At 45.0% G+C, this 22368-nt stretch overlaps 1 protein-coding gene across 5 annotated transcripts in view; it reads left to right on the forward strand.

Annotated features, from left to right (window-relative positions):
* Positions 1-3081: 3081 nt before the first annotated feature.
* The window catches only part of LOC128692507 (cyclic nucleotide-gated channel alpha-3), a 1073829-nt gene continuing 1054542 nt past the window's right edge, over positions 3082-22368 (forward strand). The window contains exon 1 of one of the 5 annotated variants that reach the window (XM_070090000.1): positions 3082-5716. In XM_070090000.1, coding sequence (XP_069946101.1) covers positions 5524-5716 — 193 coding nt within the window. In that variant the 5' untranslated portion in view covers positions 3082-5523. The remainder of the gene's footprint in view (positions 5717-22368) is intronic. The other 4 variants (XM_070089998.1, XM_070089996.1, XM_070089997.1 and 1 more) reach the window with 4 other exon arrangements.

Below are 22368 nucleotides of genomic sequence, written 5' to 3' on the forward strand. Positions count from 1 at the left end.
ACTGCTGGGAATATTACATCTATTATTTTAGTTTCAACTCTGAGAGTTATGTCTGGGGATATTCCATCTGCATTTGTGTACAGTACCCCAAGTAATGTTCTTTTACTATGTTCTGGTTTGTGGTATCTGGGTTTTCTGTTCCTTGCCAGTGTGTTAAGAGTACAGTAGCAGGGCTTGTGTTGGTTCGTTAATAGGGAGAGAGGAAAGTGTCAAGGTCATAGATGTTTATGGGAAGGGAGTGGTTTATATTAAGTGTTATTGTGGAGTATGGATGAGTCTGTAGTTTGTTCTTCATAGAGCTGACCAGAGGTAGGTAGGCAGGGTGTGTGTGTGTGTGTGTGTGTGTGTGTGTGTGTGTGTGTGTGTGTGTGTGTGTGTGTGTGTGTGTGTGTGTGTGTGTGTGTACTCACCTATTTGTAGTTGCAGGGGTCGAGTCTTAGCTCCTGGCCCCGCCTCTTCACCGGTTGCTACTGGGACATTTGTGTGTGTGTGTGTGTGTGTGTGTGTGTGTGTGTGTGTGTGTGTGTGTGTGTGTGTGTGTGTGTGTGTACTCACCTATTTGTAGTTGCAGGGGTCGAGTCTTAGCTCCTGGCCCCGCCTCTTCACCGGTTGCTACTGGGAGTGTGTGTGTGTGTGTGTGTGTGTGTGTGTGTGTGTGTGTGTGTGTGTGTGTGTGTGTGTGTGTGTGTGTGTGTGTGTGTGTGTGTGTGTGTCCGTACGTACTCACCGAATTGTTCTCACCAAGTTGTGTTTACAGGGGTCGGGTTTCATCTCCTGATTCCGCTTCTTAAACTACAATCGTCGGCATTATTGGTTTGTGGCCTCGTGGGCTCTATCATACCCACTCTTGAAACTGTGTACTGAATTTGTCTCTGCCACTTCATAGAGCTCATTCCATTTATTTAGCAACTTGAGACCCAAAAGTATTTCCTTATGTTCCTGTGCTCATTTGTATCTTCAGTTTCCATCTGTGACTCTCGCCCCTATGTATCTCATTTCAAAGTCTTCCACTGTTTGCTCTGTCAAAGCTTCCAAGTATCTTGTATGTCGTAATCTTGTCTCACCAAGCACTTATTTTTTTTCTAAAATCATCATGTTCAGTTCCTTTAGACTGTCTTCATAACTGAATCCTCTCAGCTCTAGTCTTGTTGCAAACCTCTGGATGTTTGATCAGGTGGGGGCTCTATGTTGGTGCTACATATTCCATGATAGGCCTAACATGTCGTATACAGGTGTAAAAGTTTTTAATGAGGGTCTGAGGCAGTTCTGATATTAGTTATGCTACAGCAGTTATATGATTTATGTACACATCTGGGGATATGTTGACTTCAATATCATTCTCCTTAAGCAGCATTTGTAGTTTCTCGTCTCTCGTCCGTGTCTGGTCGCATCTCTCCATCCGCAATTTTCATGACTTGCACTTAACTGGGTTGAACTCCAGTAGCCACTTGTTTGACCTTTGTTACAACTTGTTAATCCGCTCTGGTAGGTTATTTACGTACATAAAGAATAATAAAGATCCTAGAACAAATCCTCGGGGAACCCCACTTGTTACACTTTCCCACCCTGAAACATCTGCACTTACCATCACCCTCTGTCTTGTTTGTTACGTACTGCTAGATCTACTGTAGGACTATCTCGTACCACAGGATGCTCCTTTATTTGTGAATTAGTTCCCTACAGCCCAACAATATGCAGTCGACCCATCTGTCGATCTCGTTCGATTTCCATTATTCTGTCGTAGAAATCCAGTAGGTTAGTGAGCAAGACTTAGTCTTGCTTAAATCTGTGCTGGTTTTCTGTAGGAAAAAAATGTCCTACATTTTTAAGTACTCAACAAATCTCTTACTGATTATGTTTTCCAATACTGTGGACAGTATACATGCCAGTGATACTGGCCAATAATTCCTCGTCTCTAATTTGTGACCCTGCTTGTATACTGGGACCGCTATTGTAGTTTTCCAGCTGTTCTTTATGTTACCAGTCTCAAGGGACCTAATAGATACCTCTCAGTATCCATGGTGATATGCCATCTGCTTCCATGGTTTTTGTTGTCTAACTCTTAGTAGTCTCATCACTTCCTCCTTTGCTGCAAGAATTCTGTCCAGTATATGCTGATTAGCCCTTTTAACTCTGCACTCTGTCTCTATCCCTGTTTCCTCAGTTATAACCTCCTTACATCTTGTTTTGAATTCTTGGCAAACTTCTCTATTGTTTTGTGTGTGTTCCCCCTCCCTCTTCAGCCGTGTTAATGGCCTTTTACAATCATCTTCATATGTGACTGTGTAATAGTTTCGGCTCTGATTTGGCCTTTGCTGTTGTGTCAAAGTGACGTTCTGCTTCTCTTATCCTTGTATAGTCCTTTCTCGCTATTTTGCTTGCCTATTTATTATCTTTCGTCCTCTGTGTTCTGTACTTTTTCCCATGCTCTTTTACGCCTTCTGGCCTCTGTATGCGTGTGTGTACTCACCTAGCTGTGATTGCAGGGGTCGATCCATAACTCCTGGCCCCGAGTCATAGCTCTTGTGTGTGTAATTTTGGGATCTAGTTCCCAAAGTGTTTACGGAAGCAGCAGCGCCATTACTTTGTTAGCTGACTCATCACAGGTACCACCACCACCACCACCAGCATCACTATCACCACCGCTAAGAAAACCACCACCACCATCCCTGTCACTTACACCTACATTAGCACCAACACAACCACCACAACAAACAGCAGCAGCCCTGCCAACAGGAGCATCAACATTAGCTGCAGCAGCAGCAACAATTATAGGACCACCATACCAATGAACAGCAGCTCTGTTAGCAATGGTACCACCAGCATCAATACCATCACTCCAGCCAGCATCAGAAGCGGCACTAGCAGCACCACCACCATCGCCAGGGGCATCGCTATTAGCATCACCGAAAGGAGCGGTATCATTACCAGCAGAAATTTCGCCAGCAGCAGCACCGCTTGAAGCAACAGCAGCACCGCCAGCAGGAGCACCAGCAACCCCTCTAGCAGCACCACCATAACCACCAGGAGCAGCACAAGCTAAAACAGTAGTAGTACTACAACAAGAAACAGCACCACTAACATGCAACACCAACAATTACAACAGCAATATCAGTACTACAACTACGTGGAACAGCACCATTAACAACATGCAGCAGCACCAGCTACAGCAGTAGTATCAGTACTACAGCTACGAGGAACAGCGCCATTAACATCAGCAAGAACAGCATCATCAGCAGCACTAACAGCATCAGCAGCAGCAGCATCACCTCACCAGAGATGCTGGCGGACTCGCTCCATCGATCGCTACAGTTGTGCTGAAGTCCTCCCCGCGGCCCAGACTTGGGTTTAATGCCATGGAATTTGGTGGTGTCTTTTGTGTGTTGTGGTTTTGGTGTGGAGTGCGTGGAGGCTAGAGTGTAGAGTGGGTTCTAAAACTGGGATCAAGTCGTCATATGAGAATACCAAGAGTTTGGAGTGCGTTGGCGCGTGAGTTCGTGCGTTTGTGTGGCCGCCTGTTGGTGTGTGTGTGTGTGTGTGAAGAAACGGGCTCAGTTGTGGCGTGGCCTTTCTGTGAGGAGGAGTCTGTGTGTTGTGAGGTGAGCGAGCCGCCTACTCTCTCGCCCACATCTTCATCCAACACCCACACCGGCCTCTCCACGCCCATCACACTGCTAGAGGCGTGCTGGAGATTGGTTGATGCGCCAGAGACACCACTGTGTTGTTGCTGAGGCAGATTGACCGCCCCAGCCTGCCGGGCACAACATTGGCCTGACACCACTGCCAGTTGTGGAGACGTGTGGGCGGTGTGGTGGTGTGAGGCCCGCCCACCCACTGCCACACACCGCCCAGTGTCGTGGGCGGGAGGTAGACACTAGGGTAGGACTCGCTGTGGGTAGCTCCACCCCACCTCGTCGACACCCGCCACTAAACTGACTTACTGATGTCTGCACCACATGGCTGCTGCGCTCACCACTCTCCACCAACACAAGACACACGTGGGGCCTCGTGTTTGGTGTGTTCACCACGTTGGCCACGACACTGCCCTAGTGTGGAGCAGTGCTGAGTGTGGAGGTGGGTAAGCGTAGTGGAGTGTGAGCACCACCAGGCTGGCTGCACCACCTGGCTCTGTGTGAGCACGCTGCAGTATGCTCACCACTCCTCACCGCCTCGTCACCCGCCTCACGCCCGCAACACACTCCTCTTCACACCTTACACTTACCTAAGTTGCGTTAAACGCACCAAGACCTGCTTCATCGTGTTATGCAACTTTCTCGCCGACAACCACCGCCTTCCTGGGTCCTATCTTCCCACGTTACTTGAGGATCAACCTTTCTGGCCTCTGATTCACTATATTACTTAAGGATCACTTTCCCTGACTCGTCTGTCCACATGTTACATGATCAAGTTTTCTGGTCCCTCTCGCTCTCCATGTTACATGTGGATCAGCACATCCTTGCCTGATGGCCTCGCACATGCTACATATGCCTAGCTACATGTTATATCACAGTCTCTACCGTGTTAATTTATGACCAGCAACTCGTTACTTAAAGGCCAACTACATGCTACTATTGGCTAAAATTCTCCCCACTTGACGGCCAGCAATTTAAGTTTAAGATACGCAATGCATGACGATCCACTACACGCGCTTACATGAAGACCATCATTCTGTTGAGGTGCATATTAATGAGCGGTCAGCTACATATTACTTGAAGGACAAATGTACGGCCTTTAAATGACTGTTTACATGTTTCTTGACAGCCAGCAATACGTTCTTGAAGGGAGAGAGTGAGTGAGAGAGTAGTGGAGGAGAGTACGCAGCTAGAGAGGTGCAGCTTGGTATCGAGGATGATGAAGCAACACTGGAGGGTGTGGTGGTGGTCGTGCCTCGCTCAGGGCGAGTAATATTAAGCCAGGCAAGTGTTGCCCACACCATTCTAGAATGCGATGCAGATGTCAACACCACCAACATGACATCAAATTCGGGCAACATTACATAGTTGTGGAGCCATCCTAGGCTGCCAGCTGATATGATGAAAGTGTATACAAGAGGATAAATAAAAGGGGCAGGAGTTGGAAAGTGTAGGTGAGGGAAAGAGGTGGCGTGTAGGATTATCAGTGAAGACGCTCCGTCAGGTGAGTCAAGAGGGAGAGAGGTTAAGGCCCACAAATATTGTTTTCACCTGTGTTGGGTCCAGCCGTGGAGTGAAAGTCGTGTGACGTCCCGAGAAAGTGGTTCACAATGGTTGGTAATCCTCCAGCCCGTGTGAGATCATAATTTGTGTCAGTGATCCGTGAGTGATATCGTTGAAGCAGATCACGGTCCCCGCAGTAACCACTACTCATGAGCCGTGAGCAGTGTGTTAGCGGCCTCACAGGTGACGGGTGTTGGTGCTGGTTATCAGCCGTCACCGTGGCCCCGTAACACCGTCACCGTGGCCCCATAACACCGTCACCGTGGCCCCGTGACACCTCCAAGGAGATTTACCACCTTGACATCCCCGTCCCCAGGCGGCCTTCAGCATGTCGGGCCGCAGGATGTGGGGCATGGGCTCCAAGAAAATGAGTGGGGATGGAGGGCGGGTGCGTTACACCACCTGCCATGGCTCCAACGATGACGAGCTCGAAGATATCGCCGTCGTGTCCAACCCTGACCCGGACCAGGTCAAGTACGGCTACGGCCAAATCACCGCCAACGGTCCCCGGGTCATTCCAGGTAAGTTACCTTTTTCATTCCACTGCACTCAGCGTCTCATCACACGCATAAGGTCACTCTTACTAACTTATGCTAGTAAAGGATAGTTTGTGTGTTCATTGACGAATGATTTAGGTCATTAAATGAATGTTTATGGGAGGATAAACATTTAATTCCAGGAAATATACATTAATACTTATAAACCCAAGGAAGTTAAGCATGTTCATATTTATGGTTAAACTAGTTAAACATGTTCTGCGGAGATAAACATACCAACACTATCTGTAGTTAAACATCTAGCTCAAGAAAGCTGAATTAAACATAATTAAAAAGCTTTAAGCTGTCATTCTCCTACAGACGAGACACAGGACATTCCTGAGACATTTTTGATAGTGAAGCGTAGTCATGGCATGGAAGTTGTGTCGCTTCCATAATTGTTGAAGTTACCGCTGCAAAATTGTGTGAAATGACTTATCATTGAACTTTGAGGGTCAATTGGGAAGCTTTGCCCTGCGCTCACAGGGGGGTTGTGAGCTTTGTACTATGCTCACACACAGGGGGGTTGTGAGCTTTGTACTATGCTCACACACAGGGGGGTTGTGAGCTTTGTACTATGCTCACACACAGGGGGGCTGTGAGCTTTGTACTATGCTCACACACAGGGGGGTTGTGAGCTTTGTACTATGCTCACACACAGGGGGGTTGTGAGCTTTGTACTATGCTCACACACAGGGGGGCTGTGAGCTTTGTACTATGCTCACACACAGGGGGGTTGTGAGCTTTGTACTATGCTCACACACAGGGGGGTTGTGAGCTTTGTACTATGCTCACACACAGGGGGTTGTGATCTTTGTAATATGCTCACACACAGGGGTTGTGAGATTTGTACTATGCTCACACACAGGGGGGTTGTGAGCTTTGTACTATGCTCACACACAGGGGGGTTGTGAGCTTTGTACTATGCTCACACACAGGGGGGTTGTGAGCTTTGTACTATGATCACACACAGGGGGTTGTGAGCTTTGTACTATGCTCACACACAGGGGGGTTGTGAGCTTTGTACTATGCTCACACACAGGGGGTTGTGAGCTTTGTACTATGCTCACACACAGGGGGTTGTGAGCTTTGTATTGTGCTCAAACTGGGGTTGTGAGCTTTGTATTGTGCTCAAACTGGGGTTGTGAGCTTTGTATTGTGCTCACACTGGGGTTGTGAGCTTTGTACTATGCTCACACACGGGGTTGTGAGCTTTGTACTAAGCTCACACACAGGTTGTGAACTTTGTACTGCGCTCACACACACGGGGTTGTGAGCTTTGTACTGCGCTCACACACACGGGGTTGTGAGCTTTGTACTAAGCTCACACACGCAGGGGTTGTGAGCTTTGTACTGCGCTCACACACGCAGGAGTTGTGAGCTTTGTATTGCGCTCACACACGGAGGGGTTGTGAGCTTTGTACTGCGCTCACACACGCAGGGGTTGTGAGCTTTGTACTGCGCTCACACACGCAGGGGTTGTGAGCTTTGTATTGCGCTCACACACAGGAGGTTGTGAGCTTTGTATTGTGCTCACACTGGGGTTGCGAGCTTTGTATTGTGCTCACACCTGGGTTGTGAGTTTTTTATTTTGTTCACACACACACACACACAGGGGTTGAGAGCTTAGTTGTGCTCACACACACACAGGGGTTGAGAGCTTAGTTGTGCTCACACACACACAGGGGTTGAGAGCTTAGTTGTGCTCACACACACACAGGGGTTGAGAGCTTAGTTGTGCTCACACACACACAGGGGTTGAGAGCTTAGTTGTGCTCACACACACACAGGGGTTGAGAGCTAAGTTGTGCTCACACACACACAGGGGTTGAGAGCTAAGTTGTGCTCACACACACACAGGGGTTGAGAGCTTAGTTGTGCTCACACACACACAGGGGTTGAGAGCTTAGTTGTGCTCACACACACACAGGGGTTGAGAGCTTAGTTGTGCTCACACACACACAGGGGTTGAGAGCTTAATTGTGCTCACACACACACAGGGGTTGAGAGCTTAATTGTGTTCACACACACACACGGGTTGAGAGCTTAATTGTGCTCACACACACAGGTGGTTGTCAGCTTTGCGCTGCGCTCACACACACGGGTGTTGAGAGTGCTCTTGCACGACACACAAATCGTGCTCCACTGTGATTGCACTGTCGTTTCCGAATTCTTGCAACATGTCATAACAATGTGTAATTAACCAGATGAAATTTTATCTACCTTAGTATTCTGAGCATGTCTTGAAGGCAGGACATTGCTTTAAGATAAGTTACGACAGAGCAGTGAGGGAGTGACCTAGTAGCGATTAGCGAAGAGGCGGGGCCAGGAACTGTGACTCGATCCCCTACAACAACATATAGGGGAGTACATGATAACTAAATGGGGGCATTAGATAAATTTATTATTAATTTAATAAAGTTGATTGTACGTCAGGGATAAAACTTTCTGATCTAAAGAAGTCTCTCGTATATTATTATTATTATTATTATTATTATTATTATTATTATTATTATTATTATACACTAAAATTAATTTAAAGTACAATGACTTAACCTTTGTGGTGTTGGTACCTTTTTAACGCACTCTGCTTATAAGGAGAGGGGCTGACTTTATAAGTGGGACTGGCATTATAAGTGGGGCTGACTTTATAAGTGGGACTGGCATTATAAGTGGGGCTGGCTTTATAAGAAGTGGGGCTGACTTTATAAGAAGTGGGACTAGCTTTGTAAGAAGTGGGGCTGGCTTTATAAGGAGAGATGCTGGCTTTATAATTAGAGATGCTGGCTTTATAAGGAGAGATGCTGGCTTTATAAGGAGAGCTGCTGGCTTTATAAGGAGAGATGCTGGCTTTACAAGGAGAGCTGCTGGCTTTATAAGGAGAGCTGCTGGCTTTATAATGAGAGCTGCTGGCTTTATAAGGAGAGCTGCTGGCTTTATAAGGAGAGCTGCTGGCTTTATAAGGAGAGATGCCGGCTTTATAAGGAGAGATGCTGGCTTTATAAGGAGAGATGCTGGCTTTATAAGGAGAGATGCTGGCTTTATAAGGAGAGATGCTGGCTTTATAAGGAGAGATGCTGGCTTTATAAGGAGAGATGCTGGCTTTATAAGGATGCTGGCCTTATAAGGAGAGCTGCTGGCTTTATAAGGAGAGCTGCTGGCTTTATAAGGAGAGATGCTGGCTTTATAAGGAGAGATGCTGGCTTTATAAGGAGAGCTGCTGGCTTTATAAGGAGAGCTGCTGGCTTTATAAGGAGAGATGCTGGCTTTATAAGGAGAGCTGCTGGCTTTATAAGGAGAGCTGCTGGCTTTATAAGGAGAGATGCTGGCTTTATAAGGAGAGATGCTGGCTTTATAAGGAGAGATGCTGGCTTTATAAGGAGAGATGCTGGCTTTATAAGGAGAGATGCTGGCTTTATAAGGAGAGATGCTGGCTTTATAAGAAGAGATGCTGGCTTTATAAGGAGAGATGCTGGCTTTATAAGAAGAGATGCTGGCTTTATAAGAAGAGATGCTGGCTTTATAAGGAGAGATGCTGGCTTTATAAGGAGAGATGCTGGCTTTATAAGGAGAGATGCTGGCTTTATAAGGAGAGATGCTGGCTTTACAAGGAGAGATGCTGGCTTTATAAGGAGAGATGCTGGCTTTATAAGGAGAGATGCTGGCTTTATAAGGAGAGATGCTGGCTTTATAAGGAGAGATGCTGGCCAGATAAGGTTAACTTTCGGGGGGAAGGAGAGAAGGTGGGGGGGGGGGAGAAAGTATGACTTTTTCATTTTAATTAGGAGCCTTTTGCTGTTTAATCTCTGTCTCTTTCACACACATATTATATATATATATATATATATATATATATATATATATATATATATATATATATATATATATATATATATATATATAGTGATCAAAAAGACCGCGACTTTTGTAAGTAAATTTAATCAGTGAAATGTCATTTAGTAATTTATTAACTGGAAACATTTATACAATTCTCCCAAAATAATATTCTTGGTTTTATAAGAATTTTTCTTTGATCTTTACAGAGGATCAAAAAACGGAGGTTAGCTTAGGTTAGGTTAGGTTAGGTTAGGTTTCTCAGGAAACAGTACACGTGTTTCCTGACGCGGGACTTAGTCATATAATGACCCACAGCTGGAGCTTTAGGTCATCTGACCGAGACCATCTTGCTGGTCCACTCCTTTAAAATTGATGGTATGAGGACGACCACGAGTTACAGCAGGAGACTCAACAGCAGTGACGGGAAATCTCGTTCACACGTTTCCCACTGTAGCTTTTGTGTGATGATCAGCTACAAAACAGTGTTAATTGAAACAGTGCTGAGTATCCTGAGCGGGAGTATACTCTCCCACAGTATTTATACCGAGGGTATCCTCTCCCACAGTATTTATACCGAGGGTATCCTCACCCACAGTATTTATACCGGGGGTATCCTCACCCACAGTATTTATACCGGGGGTATCCTCACCCACAGTACTTATACCGGGGGTATCCTCACCAACAGTATTTATACCGGGGGTATCCTCACCCACAGTATTTATACCGGGGTATCCTCTCCCACAGTATTTATACCGGGGGTATCCTCACCCACAGTATTTATACCGGGGTATCCTCTCCCACAGTATTTACACCGGGGGTATCCTCACCCACAGTATTTATACCGGGGGTATCCTCACCCACAGTATTTATACCGGGGGTATCCTCTCCCACAGTATTTATACCGGGAGTATCCTCACCCACAGTATTTATACCGGGGGTATCCTCACCCACAGTATTTATACCGGGGTATCCTCTCCCACAGTATTTACACCGGGGGTATCCTCACCCACAGTATTTATACCGGGGGTATCCTCACCCACAGTATTTATACCGGGGGTATCCTCACCCACAGTATTTATACTAGGGTATCCTCTCCCACAGTATTTATACCGAGGGTATCCTCACCCACAGTATATATACCGGGGGTATCCCCACCCACAGTATTTATACCGGGGGAATCCTCACCCACAGAATTTATACCGGGGGTATCCTCACCCACAGTATTTATACCGGGGGTATCCTCACCCACTGAATTTAAACCGGTGGTATCCTCACCCACAGTATTTATACCGGGAGTATCCTCACCCACAGTATTTATACTAGGGTATACTCTCCCAAAGTATTTATACCGGGGGTATCCTCACCCACAGTATTTATACCAGGGGTATCCTCACACACAGAATTTATACCGGGGGTATCCTCACCCACAATATTTATACCGGGGGTATCCTCACCCACAGTATTTATACCGGGGGTATCCTCACCCACAGTATTTATACCGGGGGTATCCTCACATACAGTATATATACCGGGGGTATCCTCACCCACAGTATTTATACCGGGGGTATCCTCACCCATAGTATTTATACCGGGGGTACCCTCACCCACAGTATTTATACCGGGGGTATCCTCACCCACAGCATTTATACCAGGAGTATCCTCACCCACAGCATTTATACCGGGGGTATCCTCACCAACAGTATTTATACCGGGGGTATCCTCACACAGTATTTATACCGGGGGTATCCTCACCCACACCATTTATACCGGGAGTATCCTCACCCACAGTATTTATACCGGGGGTATCCTCACCCACAGTATTTATACCGGGGGTATCCTCACCCACAGTATTTATACCGGGAGTATCCTCACCCACAGTATTTATACCGGGAGTATCCTCACCCACAGTATTTATACCGGGGGTATCCTCACCCACAGTATTTATACCGGGGGTATCCTCACCCACAGTATTTATACCGGGAGTATCCTCACCCACAGTATTTATACCGGGAGTATCCTCACCCACAGTATTTATACCGGGGGTATCCTCACCCACAGTATTTATACCGGGGGTATCCTCACCCACAGTATTTATACCGGGGGTATCCTCACCCACAGTATTTATACCGGGGGTATCCTCACCCACGTATTTATAACGGGGGTATCCTCACCCACAGTATTTATACCGAGAGTATCCTCACCCACAGTATTTATACCGGGAGTACCCTCACCCACAGTATTTATACCGGGAGTATCCTCACCCACAGTATTTATATCGGGGGTATCCTCACCCACAGTATTTATAACGGGAGTATCCTCACCCACAGTACTTATACCGGGAGTATCCTCACCCACAGTATTTATACCGGGAGTATCCTCACCCACAGTATTTATACCGGGAGTATCCTCACCCACAGTATTTATACCGGGGGTATCCTCAACCACAGTATTTATACCGGGGGTATCCTCATCCACAGTATTTATACCGGGAGTATCCTCACCCACAGTATTTATACAGGGAGTATCCTCACCCACAGTATTTATACCTGGAGTATCCTCACCCACAATATACCGGGGGTATCCTCACCCACAGTATTTATACCGGGAGTATCCTCACCCACAGTATTTATACCGGGAGTATCCTCACCCACAGTATATCGGGAGTATCCTCACCCACAGTATTTATACCGGGAGTATCCTCACCCACAGTATTTATTCCGGGAGTATCCTCACCCACAGTATTTATACCGGGGGTATCCTCACCCACAGTATTTTTACAGGGGGTATCCTCACCCACAGTATTTATACCGGGGGTATCCTCACCCACAGTTTTTATACCGGAAGTATCCTCACCCACAGTATTTATACAGGGAGTATCCTCACCCACAGTATTTATACCGGGAGTATTCTCACCCACAGTATACCGGGGGTATCCTCACCCACAGTATTTATACCGGGAGTATCCTCACCTACAGTATTTATACCGGGAGTATCCTCACCCACAGTATTTATATCGAGAGTATCCTCACCCACAGTATTTATACCGGGGGTATCCTCACCCACAGTATTTATTCCGGGAGTATCCTCACCCACAGTATTTATACCGGGGGTATCTTCACCCACAGTATTTATACCGGGGGTATTCTCACCCACAGTATTCATACCGGGGGTATCTTCACCCACAATATACCGGGGGGATCCTCACCCAGACTATACCGGGGGTATACTCACCCACAGTATACCGGGGGTATCCTCACCCACAGTATTTATACATGGGGGTATCCTCACCCACAGTATTTATACCGGGGGTATCCTCACCCACAATATACCGGGGGTATCCTCACCCACAATATACCGGGGGTATCCTCACCCACAGTATACCGGGGGTATCCTCACCCACAGTATACTGGGGGTATCCTCACCCACAGTATACCGGGAGTATCCTCACCCACAGTATACCGGGAGTATCCTCACCCACAGTATACCGGGAGTATCTTCACCCACAGTATACCGGGAGTATCCTCACCCACAGTATACCGGGAGTATCCGCACCCACAGTATACCGGGAGTATCCTCACCCACAGTATACCGAGAGTATCCTCACCCACAGTATCCCGGGAGTATCCTCACCCACAGTATACCGGGGGTATCCTCACCCACAGTATACCGGGTGTATCCTCACCCACAGTATACCGGGGGTATCCTCACCCACAGTATACCGGGGGTATCCTCACCCACAGTATACCGGGAGTATCCTCACCCACAGTATTTATAACGGGAGTATCGTCACCCACAGTATTTATACCGGGAGTATCCTCACCCACAGTATATCGGGAGTACCCTCACCCACAGTATACCGGGAGTATCCTCACCGACAGTATACCGGTATCCTCACCCACAGTATACCGGGAGTATCTTCACCCACAGTATACCGGGAGTATCCTCACCCACAGTATACCGAGAGTATCCTCACCCACAGTATACCGGGAGTATCCTCACCCACAGTATACCGAGAGTATCCTCACCCACAGTATACCGGGAGTATCCTCACCCACAGTATACCAGGGGTATCCTCACCCACAGTATGCCGGGTGTATCCTCACCCACAGTATACCGGGGGTATCCTCATCCACAGTATACCGGGGGTATCCTCACCCACAGTATACCGGGAGTATCCTCACCCACAGTATAACGGGAGTATCCTCACCCACAGTATTTATACCGGGAGTATCCTCACCCACAGTATATCGGGAGTACCCTCACCCACAGTATACCGGGGGTATTCTCACACACACTATACCGGGGGTATCCTCACCCACAGTATACCGGGGTATCCTCACCCACAGTATACCGGGGTATCCTCACCCACAGTATACCGGGGGTATCCTCACCCACAGTATACCGGGAGTATCCTCACCCACAGTATACCGGGAGTATCCTCACCCACAGTATACCGGGAGTATCCTCACCCACAGTATACCGGGGGTATTCTCACACACACTATACCGGGGGTATCCTCACCCACAGTATACCGGGGTATCCTCACCCACAGTATACCGGGGGTATCCTCACCCACAGTATACCGGGAGTATCCTCACCCACAGTATACCGGGAGTATCCTCACCCACAGTATACCGGGAGTATCCTCACCCACAGTATACCGGGAGTATCCTCACCAACAGTATACCGGGAGTATCCTCACCAACAGTATACCGGGGTTATCCTCACGCACATTATACCGGGAGTATCCTCACCCACAGTATACCGGGAGTGTCCTCACCCACAGTATACCGGGGTATCCTCACGCACAGTATACCGGGGGTATCCTTACCCACAGTATACCGTGGATATCCTCACCCACAGTATACCGGGGGTATCCTCACCCACAGTATACCGGGAGTATCCTCACCCACAGTATACCTGGGATATCCTCACCCACAGTATACCGGGAGTATCCTCACCCACAGTATACCGGGGATATCCTCACCCACAGTATACCGGGGATATCCTCACCCACAGTATACCGGGAGTATCCTCACCCACAGTATACCGGGGATATCCTCACCCACAGTATCCCGGGGATATCCTCACCCACAGTATACCGGGGGTATCCTCACCCACAGTATACCGGGGATATCCTCACCCACAGTATACCGGGAGTATCCTCACCCACAGTATCCCGGGGATATCCTCACCCACAGTATACCGGGGGTATCCTCACCCACAGTATACCGGGGGTATCCTCACCCACAGTATACCGGGGGTATCCTCACCCACAGTATACCGGGGGTATCCTCACCCACAGTATCCCGGGGATATCCTCACCCACAGTATACCGGGGGTATCCTCACCCACAGTATACCGGGGGTATCCTCACCCACAGTATACCGGGGGTATCCTCGCCCAGGTCATACAATATACAACTTTTCCTTCATATAGTGTCTGGTTATTTGTAAATTCAGTCAGAATTAATTTATCTTCGCCCAGGAGAAACTTGTTAATACATTTCTGATGTGAGAAACATACGTTATAAACAGATATCTCACATGTGTTTCTCACGCATGTTTCTCACAGCCTCACAACACCTTGATCCAAGGTGTGTCACCTCCATCTCAATGAGCCGCTGCTGGGAAACTGTTACCTGGAGACTGTTTCTGGGAGTCAACGCCCTCGCGGCCTAGTCCCAGCCTTCCGGTGGATGGCCTGATCGATAAAGCTATTAGTGTTAGCAGCATGCACTGACTTGAGGTACTCAGGCTTGGCATCTCTAGTTCTGAAGGTTCTAGTTATCAAACATATCATTTTTCCTCGCTGTCTTGACTGGTCTAAGTGTATTTTATACTCCATTATACATTTCTTCAGTTTTCCCGTAGTGGAGACACTGAAATTTGACATTATTTTTAAGTTTCTCTTGAAGACATCTAAGAGTTAGTTGGTAATTCACCTTATTTACGCAGCGAGGGTACTGACAAGACTTCGTGTATTTTACTTGTATATATACATATGTATATTTACAGGAGCTACATGCATTTTACTTGTATATATACATATGTATATTTAAAGGAGCTACATGCATTTTACTTGTATATATACATATGTATATTTACAGGAGCTACATGCATTTTACTTGTATATATACATATGTATATTTAAAGGAGCTACATGCATTTTACTTGTATATATACATATGTATATTTAAAGGAGCTACATGCATTTTACTTGTATATATACATATGTATATTTAAAGGAGCTACATGCATTTTACTTGTATATATACATATGTATATTTAAAGGAGCTACATGCATTTTCTTAGATTATGTCGCTGCGTTATTTGATATTTTTTTTGTATCAGTACAGCGATCATTGTAAACAGTAGCACAATACCACATAATCCTTCTCTTCAACCGTTGACACATTACATATCCTCTATTCTCTTTACAACTTCGATCTTGTGTCAGTAAGTTGAGGGTCACTTTGTAAAGGTTATTGCCAGTATATATATTGTTTAGTGAGCGTCTTGTACCACTAATAATGTTACTTTATTTAGCAAATCTGCTCTAGATATTTGACACCAAAGCTGAGGTCGACACTATGTATTCTTGATCTATATATAACGTTGGTGTGAATAATTTTGCTGAGCTCCCGGGAGCCACTGTAGTTCCGCTTCCGCCTTCATTACAATATTCATCATGTAGGAATAACAGTGTACTTAACCGAGTGTACTTTTGGCAGTGTTACATTTAGTACATTTTAATAAGTGTACTTTCTGCCAGTACTACATTCAGTACACTTTTAATACAAGAACTGGCAAATTCTCTTTCCTTTCAGATTGGCGCATGATTTATTAACAAATTGCCAAAACTGTTGTCCAGAGGGATGAGTAAGGGTTGTTGAGGTGGTTCGGACATGTAGAGAGAATGGAACGAAACAGAATGACTTCGAGAGTGTATAAATCTATAGTGGAGGGAAGGCGGGGAAGGGGTCAACCTATGAAAGGTTGGAGGGAGGGGGTAAAGGAGGTTTTGTGTGCGAGGGGCTTGGACTTCCAGCAAGCATACGTGAGCGTATTTGATATGAGTGAATGGAGGCAAATGGTTTTTAATACCTGACGTGCTGTTGGAGTGTGAGCAAAGTAACATTTATGAAGGGATTCAGGGAAACCGGCAGGCCGGACTTGAGTCCTGGAGATGGGAAGTACAGTGTCTGCACTCTGAAGGAGGGGTGTTAATGTTGCAGTTTTATAACTGTAGTGTAAGCGCGCATTTGGCAAGACAGTGATGGAGTGAATGATGATGAATTTTTTTTTTGGGGCCACCCTGCCTTGGTGGGAATCGGCCGATGTGTTAATAAATAATAAATGAAAATACATTCAGTTCCCTTTATTTACTTTCTTAACGATAATAAAAAATCAAATAAAAATGAGTTATATTTCACTAGCCAGTACAAAGGTGTTACTTCCGGTATTAAAGTTAACAGCGTTATCAAAGCTTATTCCTAACGTTGATAATGGGCTGGGCGAATAGTTTTGTTGGTTTGAGGAGGACCTGCCAGGTACGGGCCAGTAGGCCTGCTGCAGTGTTCATCCTTTATGTTCCAAAACTTCCACCACACGCCAGCAGTAACAGTCTGGTTGACAAGACCCTGATCCACCACGAGGCTTGGTCTCAAACCGGGCCGCGGGGGCGTTGACCCTCGAAACCCTCTTCAGGTATACTCCAGGTATACACAGGTATATAATGCAGGTGACCCCTACTTTATGCACTCCTCGTGCAACCAGCTGCATTAAGCACACTTCTAGTGCAACCAGCTGCATTGTAACTTGCCTGATTGTATCTCTCAATGTGTCTTCACCTGTATCAGACATAAGTCATTTTTTTATATTATATCTTGTACGTCACTGCTGCGCCGAGTCGGAATGTGACCAAAACTGAGCTTATCATGTTCAGATCTGTCATCAGTTCCTTAATATACATATAATAGTTGCTAGGTTAGGCATGTATAGGACACATTTAGCTGTGCTAGGTGGTAGTAGTAGTGGTGGTAATAGTAGTAGTAGTAGTAGTAAGCACTTGGATCACATAGGTGACTCAACACCATCTCTATAAAAAATATAAACAGCATTCACAGTAATAAACAACAAACACTCATCACAAATACCACGTTAAATAACCAGCAAAAATTAAAAACAATTAAAACGTCAAGACTCTCCTTAAAGTCCCCCGGGATTCCTACAGGCACCTCAGTAACTGTTTTTGTTGGTAACTGCTTATGTTGTTCCATGGGGAGGGGGGGGGAGGGAGCACCTGCAAACACGTAGCTATGGGTAACATGCTCACGATCCTTAGTTGACAGATTCGTCTCAAAGGGTGATTCATATTGGAGGAGGAGGAGGGGCCAAACACCCACATCCTGACGAACCCTGTACAACTTGTTCCCAGTCTGTAGGGCCCACTGGGGCTGTACCTTCCCAAAGCCGTATCCGTAGATATGTGTCATGAAATCAAGGCAAGGAAAAATATCAACTATAGTGGTCTTGCTATAGCAGCCTTCGCCTCGGCATCTGCCCGTTCATTTCCCGGGGATACCGTCATGACCCAGGCATTTATATATATAAATTCCCTTCGTTCTCGGCTAGTGATGCTGAACTTGGCACTCTGATTTCATTCCACACTAAAACAATTTATCTTTTTTACTTTGACTCAAAGCTGTAAACCATGATTGTGGCTCTGAAATATCACTGATTTTTTTTTTATTTTCATGTTTGTTTAATCTTCTCAATGGACCAATTTTATTATGCTGGCTCTTCTATACTCTTACCTTCACATACATCTATTAATTTATTTATTGTTGATAATGTATGTTATAATCGGCTAGAAAAATTAACAAATTTATCTAAATAATACCTAATCTTACCTAACTTATTCACCACGTAGAGAAATCGGTCTAAGTTTATATAGTAGGAAAGCAATGTTTGCGTTGCAATGACAGGTTGCTGCGCCACATGTTGGTGCTGAAGCATCTCATGACTAACGTAGGTTATAGTTCCATCCAATGTTTGCAAAACAGTGACGGTAGTTTAACATGATTTAACATCTCCACAATCTTGACGAAGTCTCTCCATTCATAGTATGTGCTTTCTGGCAACTCTCAGTACCATCCCGGTATAAACTGTCAAGCTTTTTGTATGAACATCCTGCCTTCAAACACAACACAATGCTACATTCTGTAAGACTCCTTGGATTTTACTTGATAAAAATCTTGTTAGTCAATTTTTCTTTCACTACCTTATTTGACCTTATTTACCTCCTTGTTGTCTACATAATCCGTCGACACTTGCAACTTATTATTCTCCGTCTCTTTCAGTAACTTTTTTTTTTTAGATCTCGATGATATCTCATACTAATATATGAAACCTTTCAAATTGTTTAAGCGTGAGTTTCTTTATATTCTAATTGGACTAATGCAATTAAGATGATAATTATAGCCTAGAGTAAACAAAGAGGAGCTGATATCCGAGAGAAGTGAGGCTTTAAGTCTGTCTCATATTCTGCCTTAAGGTTCTTAATGTTCTTCATTCGTAAAAAAAAAAAAAGTGTAGTCTACCAAATCAGTCTTCAAGAAAACTTCCTCACTGTTACTTTCATGCTCTCAATGTTCCTTTTTAAACTTCAGTAACGCTCACAATTTCCAAATCATAGAAAATCCAGAATATGAACAATCATTCAGGGACGGGAATTACGGGCTGGTTTGTAAGCTGAAATTAAACAATTCTCTTAAGTGTTACTGAAGGTCTCAACTTGGAAAACCATATAAATACTAATAAAAGTTTTCTTATCTTTTATTATTCTTTATTAAGTGTTTTTCTTCTCAAGTTACTGACCGGTCAATGGACTTGTCTCAATGATTTCTTAAAATTATTTGGAAACAATGTAAATCATCGGTGTTTATGGACGCCCTACCTAATATTTACCTGTAAAAATCGACTTTACTGGAAGGTTTTTGCTCAGTTTCTTCGTGCTGAGCTAGTGGTGGTTGATTCTTATCATATTTAACATCTATAGTTTATGTATCGGCTCTTCATTTCAGCTAAGACTGCTCTATTTATCGAGTCATTTGTCTCTCATCAATCTTCGTTCCTATCACAGATTACCGTGCTGACAAAGACGTGATGGTACCTCCAGGGTTCTCACGAATTTCGGGGTATTTTAACAAAATTATATGTTCGTCAAGAGACCTCATCTGGCGTACACCTTGTCTCGCCACTTGTTTTAATGAGTTCATTTCGTGAAGGTAATCAGTCCCCAGCAACACGTTGATGGAGACAGAGTCAATGCTAGGAGCTGCAAACCTCACCTTCAGTGCTCTCAGTGTTCACAGCTGTGACTAACAAGTTTTCACCTTCTATCACTATTGCGGTGATTCCTTTCTTCTTTCTTCCAAACTTTCTCACATCCTTAACTAAGACGTACATCTTCACTTTGGATTTACCTTCAGACACTTCCAATGATATCACTGCTGTTTACTTGACCTTTGGATTCACTCTGACTGCCAAGTCTGCGGTCAAAGGTGATCTAGGAGATTCTAAGTCGAGAAAAAACGTCTTTCTGCTTCTGATCTTTTACCATTCAATACTCTTGCAACAACTTGCATTACTGGATTGTAAATGTTTCTTCGCTAACACTGAATAAATTTATAAAAGAATTTATTTTTTATCAGTCTGTAATTCATTATTTATTTGTATTTGTGTGTTGAACCCGAGTGTTACAGGTGCAGTGTTCAGTGTATCCAGAGATGGTATATGCTACATGACTTTAGTCTGTTAATTGTCAAGACCTTCTGATCGGATGCTCTAAATGGGAAGATCTATTCTCTGGGGATTCAAGATTACACTTGCCACTGCTTCAGGATCTGAAATTTACGGTCAGAAGGAATTACCACAGTTCTCTAATTTAACTTCGGAACTGGCCTATCGACCTCTTCTAAATCTAAGCGAGAAGTGAGGTTACAAAACCCTCCTCGATTATTTGTTTCGAACTAAAGTTGTTGGACTGAAACTTGAAAGTTTGTCTACTGTGGCAGGAAATTGTGTAAGTCCTTGAGGTAACTTGTTCGGTTCACCAACTGTATTTTAAATGTTATTTTAACCAATTTTTTTTACCTGAGTAGATTTTCTTAGCCCAAAAGATTTAAAATAAATGGTATATATGCTTGATTTTATTTGTGTCGTTTTAAGTTTTCTAACAAAACCTTGACATTATTGAATTTAAAGAATAAAAAGGCACAATACCGTGACTGGAACAATACACAAATAACCCGCACATACAGAGAAACTTATGACAACGTTTCGGTCCGACTTGGACCATTTACAAAGTTAGTGTGACTTTGTAAATGGTCCAAATCAGACCGAAACGTCGTAAGCTTCTCTCTCCGATGTGCGGATTATCTGTGCATTACTGGATCAGCTGTCTCATTCATTCATTAGCTATATTGCTTTTCTTTCTACCTGAGGAAGCGACGCCTCAGACATACTATCTCACTCAACACTGAACTGCTTCCTAAAATGAGTTATAATTTGTTGAAGCTCCGTCAGATGTTGGTACACTTAGTTATAGTACTCTGGGTAATGTAAGTTATAGTACTCTGGGTAATGTAACAGTTATAGTACTCTGGGTAATGTAACAGTTATAGTTGGTTTAGAAAGACACGTAAGCAAACACTATAACATATTTATTAGAAAACGTTTCGGTCCTGGGACCTTGATCACTTCTAACATACAGAGGTAGAAAGACATTATATATATAGGCGGAGAGTGAGATGTGACGCACGTGACCTGAGGAATGTCATAAGAACATAAGAATGGAGGAACACTGTAGAAGGCCTACTGGCCCATGCGAGGCAGGTCCTTATCAAAACAACCTCTACCTATGATGAGGACGGGTAGACGATGAAATCATGTGACTCCTGTGTTGTTGGGTTGGTGCTGCTTAAGTATCATGTATGCCAATGTTTTTGAAATTTTGTAGTTTCCAGTGTTGCGTTCTATAGTGTCGGTGACGGCGATTAGTGAGGCTTCCAGGCACCGTCGGCGTCGGAGGTCTGGTTCGGTGAGAACGAGTTGTGCCTCGTTCCAGTTCATCAAATGCCCCGTGGAGTCTCTGTGGAGGACACAGGCGTACCTTACATCGTCTCTGTTAGAGGCATTTCGATGCTCATTCAGGCGGACTGCAAGATCTCTGCCTGTCTCGCCTATATATTTCTTGGGACAGAACCCACAGGGGATAGTGTAGACGCCTGCTGTAGAAGTTAGAGGTGTGGGGCTGCGTTTCGTAGTGAGGTCTTTGATAGATGATGTGTTTATGGTGGAAACGTTGATGTTACTCATAGCAAGTGCCCGGCGAGTATTCGTGGCAACATCGCCACATGGGAGTACTATGAACTGTTTAGGGGGCTGTTCCATGGGCGGTTTGTTGAGGATAGCTTGTGCCTTGAGTCTGCAATCTCGGATGAAGAAAGATGGGAACTGAAGACGTGTAAAGGCTTGTGTTATGTAAGTGCATTCTTCTTCTAGAAAACAAGGGCTGGAGATGCGAAGAGCTCTCAAGAAGAAGCCAATGAGGACTCCTCTCTTAGTGCGGGTGTCTTGGTGTGAATAAAAATGTATAAGATCGTCCTTGTTGGTAGGTTTTCTATACACTTTGAAGAGAAGTTTGTCACTGTCGGGAGATCTGCACAGTAGAACGTCGAGGAAAGGAAGTTTGCCATCATATTCGAGTTCAAGTGTAAACTTTATTGATGGTTC

Source organism: Cherax quadricarinatus, chromosome 30 (genome assembly GCF_038502225.1).
Source record: "Cherax quadricarinatus isolate ZL_2023a chromosome 30, ASM3850222v1, whole genome shotgun sequence".
NCBI classification, from domain to species: Eukaryota; Metazoa; Arthropoda; class Malacostraca; order Decapoda; family Parastacidae; genus Cherax; species Cherax quadricarinatus.